This window comes from Corella eumyota, chromosome 5 (genome assembly GCF_963082875.1).
Source record: "Corella eumyota chromosome 5, kaCorEumy4.1, whole genome shotgun sequence".
NCBI classification, from domain to species: domain Eukaryota; kingdom Metazoa; phylum Chordata; class Ascidiacea; order Phlebobranchia; family Corellidae; genus Corella; species Corella eumyota.
Window position 1 is genome coordinate 11,065,058 of NC_137494.1, and position 21,150 is coordinate 11,086,207.

The 21,150-nt window shown below is 27.7% G+C and overlaps 1 protein-coding gene across 1 annotated transcript in view; it reads right to left on the reverse strand.

Annotated features, from left to right (window-relative positions):
* The window catches only part of LOC145752220 (E3 ubiquitin-protein ligase HUWE1-like), a 63,951-nt gene that overhangs the window by 39,749 nt on the left and 3,052 nt on the right, over positions 1 to 21,150 (reverse strand). The window contains exons 4-28 of the mRNA XM_082568455.1: positions 20,483 to 20,635; positions 19,579 to 19,641; positions 19,100 to 19,228; positions 17,747 to 17,918; positions 16,903 to 17,003; positions 16,499 to 16,679; positions 15,767 to 15,927; positions 15,188 to 15,371; positions 14,036 to 14,110; positions 12,659 to 12,841; positions 12,381 to 12,447; positions 11,426 to 11,512; positions 10,608 to 10,738; positions 9,877 to 10,021; positions 9,583 to 9,725; positions 8,158 to 8,218; positions 7,695 to 7,752; positions 6,787 to 6,963; positions 6,036 to 6,139; positions 5,336 to 5,477; positions 4,939 to 4,992; positions 4,648 to 4,747; positions 3,748 to 3,839; positions 3,409 to 3,551; positions 1,314 to 1,442 (exon numbers count right to left, since the gene is read on the reverse strand). Of these exons, the coding sequence (XP_082424581.1) occupies positions 1,314 to 1,442; positions 3,409 to 3,551; positions 3,748 to 3,839; positions 4,648 to 4,747; positions 4,939 to 4,992; positions 5,336 to 5,477; positions 6,036 to 6,139; positions 6,787 to 6,963; positions 7,695 to 7,752; positions 8,158 to 8,218; positions 9,583 to 9,725; positions 9,877 to 10,021; positions 10,608 to 10,738; positions 11,426 to 11,512; positions 12,381 to 12,447; positions 12,659 to 12,841; positions 14,036 to 14,110; positions 15,188 to 15,371; positions 15,767 to 15,927; positions 16,499 to 16,679; positions 16,903 to 17,003; positions 17,747 to 17,918; positions 19,100 to 19,228; positions 19,579 to 19,641; positions 20,483 to 20,635 (3,035 nt within the window). The remainder of the gene's footprint in view (positions 1 to 1,313; positions 1,443 to 3,408; positions 3,552 to 3,747; positions 3,840 to 4,647; positions 4,748 to 4,938; positions 4,993 to 5,335; positions 5,478 to 6,035; positions 6,140 to 6,786; positions 6,964 to 7,694; positions 7,753 to 8,157; positions 8,219 to 9,582; positions 9,726 to 9,876; positions 10,022 to 10,607; positions 10,739 to 11,425; positions 11,513 to 12,380; positions 12,448 to 12,658; positions 12,842 to 14,035; positions 14,111 to 15,187; positions 15,372 to 15,766; positions 15,928 to 16,498; positions 16,680 to 16,902; positions 17,004 to 17,746; positions 17,919 to 19,099; positions 19,229 to 19,578; positions 19,642 to 20,482; positions 20,636 to 21,150) is intronic.

The following is a 21,150-nucleotide window of genomic DNA, read 5'->3' on the forward strand; positions in this document are numbered from 1 at the left end:
GACACTTACGTGACTTGTTTTAAACCAGACACCGGTTTGTGACATCATAAAGAGAAACAGGAGAAGAGAGAAAAAGAGAGAAAAGAGCAGACTGGAGTGGGAAAAGTGAGAGAATATTGTTTGAATTGCTCTGGTTATTTAAACATAACAAAAACCAAACCAAAAGTACACCTATAATATTTTGGGGATGATTTTTTACTACAATTAACATTTTTATCGAAAAAATACACCTCTAAACTGTCAATTTTAAAGGTTTCAAGTCACCTAACTAAATGTACTTCTCCTCCTAAGAGAGAAGGGTCAAGCAGGTTTAAACGACAGAGTTTCAAGTTACAACCATCTTTTCAGACTGCTTTAAAAACACCTGAAGTACAAAAATAGAAACTTCGCTACTCGAAAAATACAAATCTAAAAAAAACACAACCAAAAAAAATAAAAACGCTAAAATAAAACCATTTTTCTAGCTAAAATAACTCAAAAATTCCTGAGTAATTTTTAATTCTTTTTTGACTTTCTGTATTTACTTTTTGAATGTAATGACACTATTTACCTTTAACTTGGAACCACTAAGTATCAAGCAAATATAGAAGTCTAGTCAAACGAGAGACATTATAAACCACAGGCACCTACCACAAACCAATAACGAGAAAGGCACGAAAATTTTTAAAAATTATTTTTTTGTAAAAATTAAAAATAAAATTTAAACATAATTTAAAAAACAAAAATTTTGTGGGTATAAAAAAAAGTCTCATATTTTTTGACATCAAAGCAATTTTTAAATAAATGTTTTTTTTAAATAATATAAATAAATATAGTTTCTGTAAAAAACAAACTTTATAATTTAACTAATTGTATAATATAACTATAAATAAAAATTATATTATAAAAAAAATAATAATGTAAGCGTATATACATAATTTAGACTAAATATTAAAAACAAATTTAAAAACTATTCTACTTTTTAAACTATCATAACATTAATTGTCTCACTAACCAACTAACCTCAAAACTAACTGAAAAACATCAAAAAAATAAAAAAATCACAAATTTTAGGCTTCTATAATAAAAAAAAAAACGTTTAACACAATCACCATAAATATATACAAAAAAGCTTTTTCATTAAATTAAATTTTTTAAATGAAGTAGTTAATTATAGTTAAAATAAATATTTATTATTATTTTATGATTAATTTAACAAATACTTTAAAAAAAATCAGTTTATTATCAGTTAAAAAATTATCTCAAAAAAACACAGCCCCTCCAAAAAAATTAAAAAATTCACTCTACCCCCTTGACTTTTGCCTATGGCTTACCTTAATTTTGAAGAAGGCAAATTCTGTGGCGGTCTCCATGATAAACCATCTGCTAAGAGAAGGTTGAGGGAACGAGCGAGAGCACGTGATTGTCGTGTAACGTGTGAGTGCGGAGCCTGGGGGACATGTCTGTAACACAAAATTCAACATACGTGACTTTTTTCGAATTTCGAAGCTCGAAAAACAGGGTTTCCGAGCTGCGAAGGTTAAATTTCAAACAAGTCTTAGGCTAATATTAGGTGGCAATAAGAGGCCACACGAATAGGCTTAGAATTTGAAAACCACGCCCAATTACTGAGGTTTAAAATCGATATCCACAAGAAAAAAGATGTTTGAAATTTTTTTTTTAATTTACAACAACAAAATCTTTTAAAGTAAAACAAAAAGCGTTATTTTTTTATATTGCTACAATGAATAATGGTTATGTTGTTTAAATTTTGCTTAAAAAAAGTTGTTTTTCTTAAAGCGGGATTTAAAAAAAAACTCATAGACAGCGCCACAAAAAAGACAATCTTCAGGGTTGCCAAAAATATTTTATTTTAGAAAACCGCAGACGAATACGTGACTGAGGGATTGCAAAATCGAATGTTTTCATTTTTTAAAAACATTTTTAAATGACATAAAACCGAAATCTGTTAGTTTTTGATAAAATAAAGAAGCTGACCACAAACCGCAGACAGTTACGTGACCAAAAATCCTAATTTGCAGTCTTCTTAAAAAAAAGAAAAACAAACAAAAAACTTAATAAAAAAATGGCGCTTTAAACTGGTTTAAATATAGAAACTTTATAATTTAAATTCTAATAGTGGGTTTTTAATATTAAACCACATAAATTGAGGCTTTATAGTCTGTGGTAAATTCAAGGTTTTAGTTTAGATTTTAAAGGCTTAAAAAGTTGTTAAAATTGTCAGACTAAAATTGTCAGACTTAAAATTGTCAGACTAAACTTGTTTTTTAAACCAATTACAATAAAGCATTATATTTCAACTAATAACAATGTAAAACCCAGGTCATTTTCCACTAAAAAAAACTTTTTTAATGCTATAACATTCAATTTTAACATAAGAAATGTTGGAATATTAATTTTCAAGTCTGAAAAGGTTTTAACATTTATGTTTTGTGGTTTTTATGGGTTTGGAGTGACTTAATGACATTAAACATGTAAAGGTCAAGAAGCTAATATTTTAATAACTTAATTTCAAATTTAAATGACAACTTTTTTACTTTAAACAAATACTGCTTAAAATTTTACAAAAAAAAAAAGCTAATATTTTAATAACTTAATTTCAAATTTGAATGACAATTTTTTTACTTTAAACAAATACCGCTTAAAATTTTACAAAACGAAAAAAAATTCTTGCAAAAAAAAAAAATAAATAAATACCTCACAAAATATACTATTGTATATAATTAATAAAAGTCTACAGAATTTTAAAAATAGATTTAATTTTCCTATAAAAAACCCAAGTCAAGGCAGGTTAAATTTAGACAGACAAATTAATCACAAGGAAATGAGAAAATTTTATAAGGCATAAATCAACTTAAATTCGTGGAAATAAACTGTTTAATGGTTTCAACAAGCTCCAAAATTAAAGGCACTAGATTTTTATATACATAGGTTTAATTATTACAAAAAAAATAACAAAATAAGCATTTATAAAAAAAATTAGGCCTTAAAATTTATAAGTTTAACAAGTTGGATAAAGAGTAATACATAAGTAAATAGTAATTTACATAATAAATATATATTGTTATGTTAAAATTAAAATATTGAATTTTTTCTAATTACCCACAATGTGAAAAAGGTTGATTTCACAGTCTTAAAGTTGGGTAAACATTTGTTACTTCAACAAAATCCCAAAATCACTTTGTTAGTTTCAAATATTATCGATTATAAAATCAAATTTTTAATTTTTTTAAAAAATTTTTGAATATGTAGAAGTTCTATACATATATAATACCTTACTTAAAAAGTGCCGCAGAGAAGCAGTGAGGATCAAACCCAAGACTTTATGTAGTAAAACCGAGGGTTCTAACCACTACAACATACCTAATGTACAATTTAAACCACCCAAAAAAAAATAAAATAACAAACCTGTTAAACCGTTGCCTAATAGGTCTTCCCACGGCCAGTTTTCCTAACAGACCGAATAATTCAGCTAAAGAACGACCCAACTTTGATGCAACTGTTAAAATTGGTTTGATACATTTTACACGTGCTAGCATTGCTGGTGCCATCTAGAAATAAAAATATATTCAATTAAAAAAAAAATAAATAAAAAAATCAGTTTACATTTTAATACCAGTTAGAATAACATTTAAAAAAAAAAAAATTATTAATATAAAATTATATTTAATTTTTTTATATTTAGTTAGTTTGTACATTACATTAGATTATAATGTGTTTTAAAAATTAATAGAAAATTTCATTTACCTTGTTTGAATCTTTACTTTTAGAAGTTGATTCTGTTGAATTACTTTCCATTGCTTGCTCTTTGCTGACATCTGCTGGCTCATCAAATAATACTAAAAATAAAACAAAAAAAATAAAATAAAAATTACAATTAGTTAAAAATTAAACTACAAAAAATTAAGTTGAACAAACCAGAAGTACTAAATTATAAATTATAAACATAAACAAAACCAAAAAATTTTACAAAATTTATAGATAATGAAATATTATAAACGATATAAGTACGTTTAGCCAAATAAATTTAAATGCTTTTTTTAGAACATTTTGCTTTACTACATTAGGTCCTGGGTTCGATCCCCACTGCTCTTATGCTTTAGTGCTCTTGAGTCAGGCACTATACATGCTATAAACTCTTGCTGAGTCAATAATTAATCAGCAGTTTATCATGAATGTTTAAGACAGAAAACAAACTGATGAAATAATTAAAAATTTAAAGTCATATATTAACAATATTTTTTTACTCAAAAAATTGACAAAGTTGGTGTTACTGAACACAAAACTGGTTTTAACTATAAATAACTTCACCTACTTTTTAAGTTATACAACTTTAAAAAAATTAAAATTAAACAAAATAAAGAAAAGAGAAGCCCTGTTTGTGATGACGTAGAAAGCACTAGCTTGTATACATTCACTACGCCACATTGTACTTTCTTTGTTACACGAAAAATATGGTAACCTGTTTTTTTATGTTAATCATTTTCCAGTATTTTTGAAAATTAAATTGTAAGTACCATGAACATTTTTTAAAAGTTCTAAAGGCATTTTATGATTCATTGTCAACCATAATAACGTGCTATATACATCACTTACAGAATTACAAAACTCTCTAATATAACACTTTAACAAAAACAAATAAATTACCGGAGGAATCTTCTGTGTCTGAGCCAGGGGTGCAAAGTGCCAATAAAACTGTACTTTCCCAAATTAAACTTCGGTATAATTTATTTAATCCAACTAACACCTGCAAAAATAAAAGTTTTTTTATTTCAAAGCTAATTCCATTTACAAAAAAATTCATAAAAAATATCCAAAGTTTTTATTATAGAACTAATTTTTTACAAAAAAAAATTACTAAAAAATGTATTTTATTTTCATTTTTTCGAGTTGTTTTTATTTTTTAACAAAACAAATTTAATTGTTGTTAAGGCTTACACTTAATCCTAATTCACTTCCCCATTCCTTAAGAATTGTTAATCGAACTTCATTCTAAAATTATAATATAAAATTAATAGCCCTACTTAAAAGACCAAACAAAAAAATGAATTTATGTAAATCCTATTAAAGTAAACAAAAAAAAATTTTTTGAGTGTAAAAAATGGCAAAAAAAATAATTAAAAAATTATTTTTTTTTATTAAAAAAAAACTGCTGTTTGTGGTGAACAGGTAAGTTATCCAAAGCATATATTAGTGGCAAATTGCAACAATAGTATAATGATTACAATACCGACTGTAGGGCAAAAAATTCACTATTTTATGTTATGGCTACTAAAAAGGCCATTATTTATGTTTTAGATCGCAATAAAATATAAATATTTTTTTTTTACATTACCTGGCTAGCTCTAGGCAAGTTAAGTAATAACATTACAAATGCATGAAGTTGTACAAGTTCTTTGACAAACTTTACATCTTCACTTCCACTTTGTTTTTGTTGAAGAAGCTCGTGCAGGAGAACACTAGATCTTCGTTCCTCACTGTATTGAGGATAAATCAAAAAAAATTAATTTAATATTTTAGAAAAAATAAATAAAAAAGAAATTTAGAGTGAATAACAGAAAATTAAATTAAATGAACTTTATAAAAAAAAAATATATTTATTTTTTTTAAATGTTAATATTGCTTATGGTTACCTTAAAAATATATTACAAAATTTAAGTGCAAAAAAGTGTTATGCAATATGATATTTTTTAGGTTTTACTTAATATTTTATAATGTCGATCATATTTTCAATGCTTTTTATTTTCTAAAAAAAATTTGACCTAAATTTTTGTAAATATCGGTTTTTTGTAATTTAAGTTTTCGAGAATATGCCAATTTAGTAAAATAGCTTTTTCGCTTAAATAAACAAATACCAAAACCCAAGCAAATAGCAAACTCTACAAGCAAAATACTAAAACCTAATTAGGCAAATCCTAAAATGAAAACCAGAAATCCAGGCGAATACCAAATCAAATACCAAATTCTAAGTGAATACCAAAACCTAATTTATTTATTTTTGTTTTTAAAGAAAGCCTAATAAATATTTTACAAACCCATTGCTTTGTTTTGTTTCGAGAAAAACTGGTTCAAGTTTTAATAAAAGTAAAGAAACATGACTTAATCCATCTTTCACTATTTCCGGATCTTTCAACAAAATCTAAAGGGAAAATATTTTTTATAACTAAAAATTTTAATACAAAACAATTACAAAATCTAAGACTTACCAATACGAAATTTTTTTTAAATAATTAACAACCCTAGATAAGGAAAGCTGAATTTACAGCCTAAACATAGGGTCATTTATAACCTTAAGTATATTGCATGAATATTGATTTGCTGTTTGGTTTTGTCCTTGGCACAATTACTATTTATAGCACCTTATTTAACGACACTATATTATGAAAGCAGTGGAAATTAAGCTCAAGACAACAAACTGTGAAATTAAGTGCCTTAACCTTTCTACCAGTAACCATAATGTTGGCATGGTTAGGTGGTCCCACTCGGGTTCACTAAAAAAGGTCCTGGGTTCGATCCCCACTACTCTCATGCTGTAGCGCTCTTAAGTCGGGCGCTATAAACAATATAAACTCCTGCTAAGCCAACACTTAATCAGCAGCATAATTATGATCTATAATATCCCAAACTGCCAAAGGCAACTCTGGACGGATTTAGGGTAACTAATGTTACTCTATGTTTAGGTCAAGAAGTTAATCTTTTCACATCAAGAATAAATATAAAATGCAAAATTTTAAAATCATATATTTTACGGAAATACAAAACAAAAAATGATTTATTTAAACTTACGAAAACGGTTTGAGCCAATCCAGTGACAGCTTGACATGCTGGTGAAGCCGGAAAATCAAGAGGTAAAGAGGGTAGTCGTAAAAGTTTAAGAAGCTCTGGTACGCCACCTCGTGTTCGGAATTCCTGGCAGTGATCATCGGTCGTGTTGTTGCTCACGATCGCTTGAATAAACTTAGTCTAAAATAAAATTTTAAAATCAAAAAAATTAATTATTTTTAACAAGAAGGCAAGAAGTTGTGACCATAATTTTTTTTAATTACATAGTTTTGGGTTTGATAACCACTGATGCTACCTAGTGGCATTTTTTTGCTTACCAAAACTTAGTTACCCTATAGTTAGTTTATCAAGTCAAATTTTCCACACAGGATTTGTTTTAATGTTTAAAAATTGATTCGCTAAAAATTTTGTCACATTTTTAGAGCAATGATTAGGCCCTTCGTTTTAACGACATTCGCAAAAACTAACTGAACTGCGTAATTGAAATTTACGCATTGTGAGATCATGAAATGTTATTGTTATTAAATGCCCTATAGTAACTCACTTTTACGCAGGGGTGATGTGATTAAATTAGTTCGAAACCGGTTTAAAACAGCTTCATAAAAAATACATAAATATACAGAAGTGTTTTATTATTGCCTGAACCATGTTTTGTTAATTCTCTATTTCTAATTTATTTGTAAAAAAAACGATTTGCTAATTTAAAAAAAAAACGATTTAAAATACGATTTGCTTTTAGCTAACAGTGACCCGTTATTTCGTTCCCTGACACATCAAGCAAACAAAACTTAAAAAAGAAAATTTGTAGAATTCTTTTAATTTATTTATATTTATATTCAAAACAAAAACAATAATAGTTTGTTTATAAATTAGCAGTTGATTTAAAATTTTAATAAAATATTTAAACTCACCACATTTTGAATATAATCCAACAATGGAACATTTTTCTTACTTCCACTTGAACTTGTACTAAAAATAAAATATGTTAAAACCGCATATACTAACCATTTTTACCAAAAAATAAATAATAGGCTATTGACACAGAGTCGGGCAGTGTGGTGTAGTGGTTAGAACATTTGCCCCAATATATGGGGTCAGTCCACGGTTTAATACCCACTGCTTTTAGTTAAACCATACACCACTCTTGCTGGGTCAAAAGCCAAGCAAAAAACTGAATATCTGGCAAAAAAATTCTAAAACTGCCAAAGTCAACTTAAGACTATGTCTAGGCAACAAACCTTACAATATGTTAAGTCTTTAACGTTGTTTTTCCAACCTTTACTATACTTAGTCAATTGTCTGACCTACCGTTAGAATTTTATTTGTCGTAATATGGTCTTAACTTATATTTGTTTGCAAAAATTAAATTTTTACGTTTGTATTGAAGTTGTAGGTTTTGTTGTTGGAACCTCTTCTCCTACCTCATCTTCACTTCCTAATTATAAAAAAAATATTTTTAAATAAAATTTAATGATAAAAAAAGATTACAGGATACTAATTAACGTTTAAAAAAACATTTCGCTAAAAATGAGGTCGCATTTTTAGAGCAATAATTAGGTCCAATTCATAATCTTTGTTTTTTTATAATACTTGATGTGTTGCGTGGCATTTTTAAAATGTAACGTCTTGTTAAACAATCGTTAATAATTTTCGCACAAAAACGAGTAAATAGCAACCCTTTATTTCGTTCTCTGGGATAATAAAAAAATATTTAAACAGCGGAACATCTTATTTTCATATTAGTGTGTTGTTTACATCACAATAAAATTACAATGACATCACAATAAAATTACAATGACATCACAATAAAATTACAATGACATCACAATAAAAATACAATGACATCACAATAAAATTACAATGACATCGCAATAAAATTACAATGACATCGCAATAAAATTACAATGACATAGCAATAAAATTACAATGACATCACAATAAAATTACAATGACATCGCAATAAAATTACAATGACATCACAATAAAATTACAATGACATCACAATAAAATTACAATGACATCACAATAAAATTACAATGACATCACAATAAAAATACAATGACATCACAATAAAAATACAATGACATCACAATAAAATTACAATGACATCGCAATAAAATTACAATGACATCGCAATAAAATTACAATGACATCACAATAAAATTACAATGACATCGCAATAAAATTACAATGACATCGCAATAAAATTACAATGACATCGCAATAAAATTACAATGACATCACAATAAAATTACAATGACATCACAATAAAATTACAATGACATCACAATAAAATTACAATGACATCACAATAAAAATACAATGACATCACAATAAAATTACAATGACATCGCAATAAAATTACAATGACATCGCAATAAAATTACAATGACATCGCAATAAAATTACAATGACATCACAATAAAATTACAATGACAGCACAATAAAATTACAATGACATCGCAATAAAATTACAATGACATCACAATAAAATTACAATGACATCACAATAAAATTACAATGACATCACAATAAAATTACAATGACATCACAATAAAATTACAATGACATCACAATAAAATTACAATGACATCACAATAAAATTACAATGACATCACAATAAAATTACAATGACATCGCAATAAGATTTCACTCAGATTTTTCAAATTGTTTTTAAAACTTAAAAAAACAGCCTATTTATAAAAAAATTAGATATAAATTTTAATACAGTTTTATTATTTTTTTTAAGCGTTTTTATTTAAAAAATTTTGTAAGCTCCCGTAAAATTGAAAATTTTACCTTCGTTGTCTTCGTTATCTCTTATAATAAAAGTATTATCCTGATCTTGTGCAACACTTTCGTCATTTGCTGTCACATCTCCTGCTCCAGGGGTCCTATCTGAGTTACTACTTCCACTCAAGTCAGTTTTACTCGATGATGACCTAAAAAATAGATTTAAAAATTTTTTTTTTAAATTTGTAAAAAAATCTGAAATAATAAAATTTAATAAAATTTTTTTCCAAATATTTTATACGAAAAAATTAAAAATTGCTAAAAAAAATTATTTTTTTTTAAAATTGATTTTTAGATTACCTTGAGCAAACAGTAGTTGGATCTGACCCAATCCTATGAAGTTCTTTTAACAACCTCTGTATAGCTTGCATGGTAGCAGTCCTTAAACTTGGTTGATGTCTCATTAGTTCATCCATAGCATTACCTAGATTTGATGCTGTGTCACCTAATGAAAAAAAATGATAAATATCTAAAATATTACAATTTTTTATTTATTCTTGATGTGAGAAGACCGACTTTACAACCTAAACTTAAAGTTATTTTCAATATCTCAACCATGTCTTGAGTTGCCTTCAACAGTTTTAAATAATGTTAAGCATTTTGCCATATATTCAACCTGACAGATTGTTTTTGGCTCAGCAGAAATTTGTACCATTTTTATAGTCTTTCTACAGGGCGTTATGACTTAAAAGAAGTGGGAATCGAACCGATGACCTTATGTTGGAAACCAAAGGTTTTAATCACTACAGTAAGCCACTGGCTGCAGTAATGTATTACAAATGACAAATAAACAATAATATTCAAAACCATCCATCCAAAGTACCTTAAAACTGAACTAGGGTATAAAAAAGTTGTTTAATGTTGATGTTAAGATGGCCTTTTCAAATCAAGAATAAATTTAAATAAAAAATATAAAATATATTTAGCCAAACTTTAAGAATAAAATAAAATTCAAATTTCAGTATTTAAATTGCTACTTTATACTTCTGCTTCAAACTTTTTTTTGAAAAAATTAAAAGCAAAAAACAAACCTAGTGGATCTGAAGTCCTTCTTCTTTTCATCGCTAACAAATATTCGGGACTCAACATAACATGGAATAAACGATCGAATGGATTACAATTTACGAAAGCTGCTAAACCTCTTGAATTTAGGCAGAGTGCACTGTTGAACAAAATATTTTTTAATTGCAATTTAATTGTTGTAACATTCCCATAATCTAACATAAGCCTGTAATAATTCACTTGCGCACCACAAATTGCTTTTTTTTGAAGGCTTATAAATTGGAAATGTATTTTAAATATTATTCAAGGTTCATTATGTGGTAAGAACACTTGCTACACCACACATGAGGTCGTGGGTTCAATCCCCACTGCCCTCAATCCCCACTGCCCTCAATCCCCACTGCCCCCCCCCCCGCTGTAGCGCCATTGAGTAAGGCGCTATAAATGCTATGAACTCCTGCTGAGCCAACACTTAATCGACAGCCCAATTACCGGGCAATTATAATCTATATAATATACCAAACTACAACAGGCTACTCGAGACTAGGTTGAAGTAACTGATGTTACTCTAAGTAACTGATGTTACTCCTTTCCACATCGAGGATAAAGATACATACAAAAAAATATGAACATAAACCAACATTAATAGTTAAAAATTTCTTTTAAAAAATTACAACATGTAAGTAGTTGGGAATCAAACTTAAAACCTTAACAATGCCTCGCGTTGTTAAAAGAAGTTAAAATTACAAAATATAAAAATTTCAAGATTAGAAAAATAATAAAATAAAAAAAACAAACACTATTGTTTTATTTTTTATATGAATATGTAATAAAAACTGTAAAATACCTGAAAATATTGGGGAGTGAAGCTAGTACCTCTCTTGTAGCTGGTGGGTTTTTAACTAATAACGCATGAAGCATAACATGAGTTAATCTGTAAAACATAAAATAATAAATTTAGCATAACAAATAAACGTTTAAAAAATGATGTAAAATAGTATTAACCCTATATGGGTAAGTAGATTTTGGTAATTTTTCTCTAAACTATAAAATATAATTATTACACAAATTTTTTTTTATATTTTTATCCTCGATGTGTAAACACCGACTTCACAACCTAATGGAGAACATTTGCTACCCAAACCAGATAATTGACTTGATATTTTTTTAACTTTGCAAAAGTTTATACCAGTTGCAATGCCCATATAGGGTACTACAACAAAAAGCAGTAAGAATAGAGTCAAGTGTTACAAACGTTTTACCACTCTTAGGTATGTGGTAGTGATGTGCCGATTGCTTTTTTTTATGATTGAAATCGGCTTGCAATCGCAATATTTATTTACGATCATCTCGCGATTCGATAACGAGGCCGAAAAATCACTAAATTACAAAAATCTGACCCTGTATTTTGAATACTTTTTCTTACTTATTCATATGTTTGTTAAAATATTCAACCGTAACATTCAGTATAATTTACAAGAACAAAAGGCACATTTACTAGCGCGGAAATAAAGTGCTGTAAATTATTTTGCGTAGAATTTTTAACAAATAAAAGTATATGTAACACTATTTATATTATATTGTTACAATAAAAGTTTATAGAATTCTATGTGGTTAAGGCATTTAAAGTGCGTGTTTATTTGTGATGTAAAATTGAATGTTACGTAATTACTGATCTGCCGATTTTGGACAGAATCAAGTGATCGCAAAATATCTTCAAAAATCTGCGATTTACGATCACCATTTGATCGGCACATCACTAGTATGTGATTTAAATAATTAAACTTTAACACAAAATTTACCTGTTATCTTGTAATGATGAAAGCAAAGAAGGTTCTTGAAAAACATAAACTGTTGCTACCTCCATTGCTTGAAAAATTAAAAACAAAAAAAATTAAATCACTAACTAATAAAAATTAATAACAAAAATGTATGCATAAATATTTTTAAATAAAATCCATATTTTAAATTAAAAAAATTTTTAATTATTAAACAAATAAATCTTTGCTAAAAATTAAAAAAATTATTTCAACCATTTTATTTAGGAATATATTTTTTAATAGAATAAAACGAATCTTACCGATTAGAAAAAGGGCAGGTCCATAATATTCGACATTTCCAATGATATGCTTGAGCGAGCGAGGCAGGGTGCCGTCCATCATGTGACGAACTTGTTCTCCAAATGCTTGCTCCGAGATCGCCTTTTTCAGGAAATTGAGGACTGATTTGAAAAGGGCAGCTCGCTGAGGAAGACATTGTGCTCCTGCAAAGATAAGGCAATTTAAAAACAAAAATTAAGTTAAAATTAAAAAAAATTTTAATTGAAAATTTAAAAAAAAATCAAATTCAAAAATTTTATCAAATTATATATCTTTATCCTCGATATGGAAAGGTCAAATGCGCGACCTGAACATAGAGTAACATTTGTTACTCCAACCCAGTCTCGAGTTGCCTTTAGCATTTCGGGATATTATATATTATAATTACCCAATAATTATGCTGCTGATAAAATTCTGGCTCAACAGGAGTTTATATTGTTTATAGCACCTTACTTAAGGGCACAACAGCATGAGAGCAATGGGGATTGAACCCACGACCTTATGGTGGTGAAGTGTTCTTACCACTACACCATGCTGCCGATTTATTATTATTTAGAGAAGGCTATGAGGTTAATATTAGAAATGTGCAAATAATATCATGCAATTAAAAATCAGCAGAACAAAAATAAGTAGTGCTAAGATTGTGCCATAGATTTTTTTAAACTCTTTATGCGCTAATTAAACATATTTCCATAAAATTTGTTTAAATGAAGCATTAAAATAATAACAGTATGTTGTCATTTTTAGGCAAAATTATTAACCAAAATTAATTAATTTTTTCTCTTTGATAAACATTCAAGTCTACCAGTCTACTGCTATATTATATTAGAGAAAATAGTGCAGTTTTGATCAATTAAATAAATGCTGATTTGTTTTTCTAAATTTTTCTTAAAATAGAATAAATTAAATAAACTTGTGTAAATATGTTACTGTATAAAACAACCTAATCAGAGATATTTAGTAAGTTAGGAACATCAAAAAGTACAAGTATTTTTCAGTCACATGATTTAATCATAATAACACCGGCAGCGTAGTGTAGTGGTAAGAACACTTGCTACAGAAACATGAGGTAGTGGGTTCAATCCCCACTGCTCTTATGCTGCAACGGCCTTGAGTTAGGCGCTATACACTTTATCAATTATAATGTAGAATATTCCAAACTGCTAAAGGCAATTCGCGACTAAGTCAAAGTAACTAATGTTACTCTATGTATAGGTCGCGAATTTGACGAAGATAAAGATATATACAAAAAACAACAACCTGATCAGTAATAAAAGTTGTGATAACAATTAGATTTCGACCATTAAAAACTCACTAGTATATATTAAATTTTTTTATTTTTTTTATTTTTAAGTTACCTGGTTTATATTGTACTGGAGAACCTCCATCTTCGATATCCATTTCAATATCTTTTTCTTCTTCCATTGCTATGTCTAAAATATTGAGTTATTAAAAAAAATTCAACAATGAATATTTATTTATGGAATAAATTACTCTAGATAGCACAAAAATCAATAGCTCAAATTTAATCTCTGTTAAATGTGGGAAAATTTTGTCACTTAAAGTCATAAAAATTGCTATTAAAACCTTAATTCAAACCCCGTAGAGTTTTAAACCCAATAATTAAAATACATTAGTAATTTTGATAAAGGCCTTTAGAGTATTAAAGCTAGCTAAGCTTAAAAAAGACAATCAAACTAATAATAATAGTTAACATAATAAAGACCAGAATAATTAATTAATTAATAAATACAAAAAACATGGTAGTTGTATATAGACTAAATAAACATTGGCTAAAAACACCAAAATAAAATGACATTTTACTGAAATTTTATTTGGAATATTTTTAAGAAACTGAAGGCCCATTTTTCAGACTAGGGTTAGAGTTAGTTTAATTTTTTAGAAAACTTTTTATTGTCAGTAAAATGGTGGGATCACGTAAGTTGTCTGGCTCTAGACAAAAAATGTAGCGTTTACCATAAAAGAGAATTCTCTCGAACTGTAATCCAGACGAGAAAAATTGGGAGAGTCGTTAGTGTAATTATGTTTTTTATCGAATTTTTTATGTGTTCTTTCTATTTGGAAAAGTGTAACTATTTAACATAAAATGCAATAAATAAGATACATCTGCTATGAATTACTACATTCTAGGGTAATAAAGTTTAATTTAACTATTATAAGTTCGATTAAGTCTTTACTCAGGCAGTCTGCTTGTTGTTAATTAGTAGTCGTCAGACAAGACCTATTGTTTTAAGTTTGCGATTTTACTGAACAGATATCATCTAAGTCTTTATATATAAACCCTTACCCCAACCCTATCTAAATTTGTTGTTAATTCACAGACAGGCTCCCATCAAAGAAAAAACAAGAGCCGTAGTGTAATTATGTTTTGTCTAGAACCAGACAACATTTGTGACCCAATTAGTGTATTAAGAAATATGTTTTTTGGTTAAATGGATATTTAGTAAAATGGTTTTTGGTAACATGACAGTAACTCAAAAACAACATACCATCTTCACTAGTTGAGGAGGTAACGCCAGGTAGAACATCGCAAGCTGGAGGAGCATCATGTCTGCATATCCCCACCTCATGTTCCAATCTATCTATAAACACTTGTAGTCCGCTGATGGCTTGAAAGGCTTGCCAGTCTATGTTGGTGATTAGGTCGATAACCCTAACTGCACGTGTCACAAACTAAAAGAAAAAGAAAGTAATTTAAAAAAAGGTAAAAACGAGAAAATTTGTAAAAAATATTTTTATTTAGTGTCTACCTACATTTTTTTTCAAAAAAAATCTTGTTAAAAAAAAAAGATTTTTTTGGTTTTGTTTATCCTTTAAGTGAATGGTTGACTTAACAAACTAAACATATAGTCACATTTGTTACCTTTACCCAATCTTAAGTCTCCCCTATAGCAGTTTCATAATATTAGTAACGGCAATATTTAATTTTCTGATTGGTTTTGATTTAGCAGTAATTTATACTGTTTTTAGCGCCTTACTTAAAGGCACTACAGTGGGAGCAGTGGGGATCAAACCCAGAACCTTCTGTAATAAAGCTAATCTTTTATAAAATAAACAAATGTTTTTACTGTGGTTTGTTCTTGTTGGTCTCCCATATTAGTAACAACCGACAATAGAGGTCCCATCATTCCACTTTGTACCAGGGCTTCCCCTCCACTTTCATATGAGGATAAATGATATAGAAATGAAAATAATGCTGTGGCAAAACTGTGCGGAAACTCTGGGTTTTCTAAAACAAAATTTAAAACTTTAAAGTTTTTTTAAAAAAAGTAAAATTTGTAAATAAATTGAAAAAAACAATTGCAAAATTAAACTTGCCAATTATATGAGCATTTAAAAGTTTAATAAGTAGTTAATTTCTATTTAAAACCCTTTTTTTTATATATATCTTTATCCTCGATGTGGGAAAGTCAAATGCGCAACCTAAACAAAGAGTAACATCAGTTACTCCGACCCAGTCTTGAGTTGCCTTTAACTTAGGGATATTATAAAGATTATAATTGCTCGGTAATTGTGCTGCTGATTAAGTGCTGGTTCAGCAGAAGTTTATACCGTTCATAGCGCCTTACTCAAGGGCGCTACAGCATGAGAGCAGCGAGGATTAAACCCACAACCTCATGGTGGTGTAGCAAGTGTTCTTACCACTACACCACGCTGCCAGATTCTTTAAAATAAATACAAAAAATGTATATATAACTTTTATAAAAAAAAGTATTAAAAAAGAATAAAAGAAAGAAAAAAAATGTTTAGAAAAATGAGAATTAAAATATTTAGAAAAAAAGAATTAAAATATTTTTTACCTTCCTTAACCTTTTTCTTAGAGGTCATACTATCAATACATCTTCGTACAAGAACTGGTAAAAATCCATGATATTGAGACACTCCTGTTACATCAACAATTGCTCCGAGTCGCGGTGTACGATCACGACAATCAAGGTGAACAATTGAGGTCAAAGTTCGTAACGCAGCAGCTTTTATATCCTTAAAAAAAATAATTTTTACTGTTAAAAAAATGTGTTTAAAAAACATAATATTTTGAAAAATAATTATATTACATTTTAATTTTGGTGTAAAATATATTTTTTAAAAATTTTGCATAACTATTGCAAAAGAAAATATATTAAAAAACATAATAAATATATAGTACCATTTTTAAAAAATCATAATAAATAAAAAATAAAAAATAATTTTCTAGTTAACTTACCACCAGTGTGTTATCTTTAACTTGAAGAAGATCAACTAATTCTTCAGTGAAACCAGAATACAAAATTGCCGAGATATTTTCTGTGACATTGTTCGTGTATACTAAATAAAAAAAACAATTTGTTAAATATACAATAGTTAGGTATAGTGGTTAAAATACTTCGCTTTAAACATAAGGTTATTAATTTGTTTTTTACTGCTTTTATGTCATAGTGGTCTTATGTAAGACACTTTAAATGGTATATGCTAAAATGAAAATTAATTAGTAGCCTAATGATTTGTTAGAATATGCCCAAAAGTTTTCCAAACAGCCAACAGTAATTTAAGACTGGGTAGAGGTAACAAAGGCTACCTTATATTTAAGCCAAAATCTTTAAATTTAAAGAACGAACATATACAAAACAATATATATTTAAATGTCGCTTATTTAAAAAATTAATAATGGTCCATTCTGATTTTAAGAAATATAGTAAAAAGAGCATAAATAATATTATTTTTACAATATTTGTTTTGTCATTAGGTTTTATTGTTTTAGGCTAAACAAAATAAATGTTCTTAACAAGATACTATTATAAGAATTCTTGTAAACTAATATGAAATGTTAAGAACTGCTTGCTAGGTCCCAACCACTTGTACTTTACGGTCTTCCAAAAAAATTAGTACCACAAAGTACAAGAAGAAAAAAAAAGCGAAAACAATAAATTTGTTCGTTTGAAAATCATAAAGTACACCTTGGGTCCCTTTAAAAAAAGATGACTTCTTGATAAAATTCAAACCAATATCACAATATTTGCAGAAAAGGCCGTGAAAATAAAACCCCTTAAAAAATATAAGAATTTACCAACCTAAAACAGAGATAGCATGTAGTCTTGCTTGTACGCATTTAAGTCTTAAGTTATGATGAGCGAAACTGTGAGCGAGTCTTAAGTGAGTGTACAACGACATCTTTGAGTCTGAGGTGACCACTGGAAACATTTTTGACAACGATTCCATTATTTCATCACAACATTTTGAGTACTAAAGTATATAAAAATAGAGATTTTAAAAAAATTATAAAATATATGTAAATATGAAAAAAAAAAAGGATTTAAACGACAATAATTTAAAAAAAAAGGCTTTCACTTGATTTAACGCAATATTCGTGATTACTTAAAATGTTTTATTGGAGAGTTTTGCAATTTTGTAAGTAATGTATATAGCACGTTAGTATGGTTGACAATGAATCACAAAATGGCTTTAGAACCTTTAAAAAACGTCTGTTGTACTTACAATTTAATTTTCAAAAATATTGGAAAATGATTAACATAAAAAATCAGGCTACCATATTTTTTGTGTGACGTAGAAAGTACCAAGTAGCATAGTGAATGTAAACCGGCAGCATGGTGTAGTGGTAAGAACTCTTGCTACACCACACAAGAGGTCGTGGGTTCAATCCCCACTGATCGCATGCTGTAGCGTCCTTGAGTAAGGCGCTATAAACAGTATGAACTCCTGCTGAGCCAGCACTTAATCAGCAGCATAATTACCAGGCAATTATAGTCTCTATAATATCCCAAACTGCCACAGGCAACTCGAGACTGGGTCGAAGTAACTTATGTTACTCTAAAGTCGCGCATTCGACTTTCCCACATCGAGGATAAAGACATATACAAAAAAAAAAAAAATACAAGCTTGTACTTTCTACGTTATCACAAACAGGGCTTCCTTTTCCTTTTTTTTTTTCTAATTAAATTAATTTGTTTTTTAAAGTTGTATAACTTAAAAAGTAGGTAAAATTATTTAAAGTTAAAACCATTTTTAAAAGTTAAAACCAGTTCAGTGACACCAACTTTATTAATTTTTAGGTATAAAAATATCGCTAATTTATGACTTTAAGATCCTTAATTTGATCCCTACTACTTTCATGATATAGTGTCTTTAGTAATCAGGTTTATTTTGAAAAAATGTCAGTGCTTATAAGCAGTGAAACTTTTAGTAAGGCATAAACAGTACAAGTTCCAGCAAGCTAAAAACCAAACAGCAGATTAAAAGTCTGGCAATATTCTCGATAATATCAAAAAATAAAAACTTAACTCAAATTGGATCAAGGTTACAAATCTATGTTTAAAACGTGAATGCATACATAACATTTACTTAGCTTTGTTAGATTTTAAGACTATAAAAATAACAGTTTAAAAATACAACTATATTAATATTACCTGATGTACATTATCAATATGAATACAATACATATTATTTGCTTGTTTCTTAACATTTTCATTTTCCTTCCAGTTGCTTAAGTCAGAATAACATTCATAATGAAGGGTTGTTGCATGTGAAGGATAACTCTAAAATAATAAAACAATTTTTTTTAACAATATTTTAGTTATCTAAATGCAAAAAATAAAAATTTTTAAATTTTTTATCCTGAATACATGCCTAACATTTTTTGGTAGTTATTACACAGTTTGATAAAAATGACTTTAATTCACCTTTATTTAACTCTGGCAATAATTTTTGACATAAAATTTAACCGAAAACTTAAAAATTATATTTTGAATGTACACAAATCCATGCATTTAAATTTACAAATTTCTGAATCGCAAAAACATGGATTCGAACCCAAATATAAATTTTGTTTTTATTTTTAAATGTCAAAATACAAAAGTATATATATAAAATAAAACAAAATACTTACAGAAATAGGGGAATCTAAACAACATTCTGCTAACCCAAATCCATTTTCTTTACCACCCCAACTCTATCAAAAATAAAATTAGTTTTTTATTTATTATTGCAAAACAATAAAATAATAGTACCGTAATTATAATATATCAATTTAAAACTTTTATTAAAATTTAAACAAAGGGTATACAAACATAAATTACTTCAATAATACCACTATAACCACTACAACTATTTACACTATTACCATTATTGACTTAATACCACTGACTGTTGACCCAAAATCAATCTATTACAGTTTTTAACTTTATCTATTATCATACTTTTCTTAACTCTGTAAACTTGTTATATATCACCTTTCTTGCCCTAACTTAATAAGTTTGCTATGTATTACCCTGCTTGCCCTAACTCTAATAATTTGTTATATATAACTCTGCTTGCCCTAACTTTATAAGTTTGTTATGTGTTACCAAACTTGCCCTAACTCTCTAAATTTGTTATGTATTACACTGCTTGCCCTAATTTTATAAGTTTGTTATATATTACCCTGCTTGCCCTAACTTTATAAGTTTGTTATGTGTTACCAAACTTGTCCTAACTGTGTAAGTTTGTTATGTATTACACTGCTTGCCCTAATTTTATAAGTTTGTTATATATTACCCTGCTTGCCCTAACTTTATAAGTTTGTTATATATTACCCTGCTTGCCCTAACTCTAAAAATATGTTATATATTACCCTGCTTGCCCTAACTTTATAAGTTTGCTATGTATTACCCTGCTTGCCCTAACTCTATTAATTTGTTAAATTTGTCCTAACTCTAAGTAACAGAAGCCCTAACAGTGGTTAACATTTTAGATGCAACATTAGTAACAATATTAAAATATGATTAATATTAAAATAAAATAAAGTATTTTACCTCAGCCAAATAGCCTAGTCTGTCTAATAAAGGTAATCTTTGTGCATCAGTTAATCTGGAGAGAAAATTGGATCTTTTGCTAAAGACATATAGAAGATTGAGAACTGATAAAATTATGTCCAAGTTGGAAGAAGACAACAACTCTATCAAATGCTAAAAAAAAAATTTTTAAGATTTAAAAAAACAAAAATTTAAAAATAAAATTGAAAAGTTTTTTCTATGTGTACAAGGCCAATTTTGCGCCTTAATTATACCTGACCAAATCTTTAATTGTCTTTTATTTATTTTTTTGTATAAATAATTTTTAAAATTAGTAATTCATGTAAGTTAGGTTAGAAATAAATGTTTTATAATGTTACCTTAATATAACCTTACAAACCTTATCTTATTTCTAAAAAAAGATTTAAAATTTTCAATGTTTATTTTGGTTTTAGTTTAATTGTATCGATCACAAGTAAAATAAAGTAAGCTTAGATGATTGTTTATTTGTATTGTACATCTGCCCCATTATAATAACTATTCAAATGTCTGCCCTACATAGTGCATTTTTACCATATATATTTAAATAACTTAAAAATGACAATTATATTAATATAGCGAAATTGCTTTGCGTAAGACTGTTAAAATTACGACAAAAAATATATATTCTTTGTTCAAATATTATAATT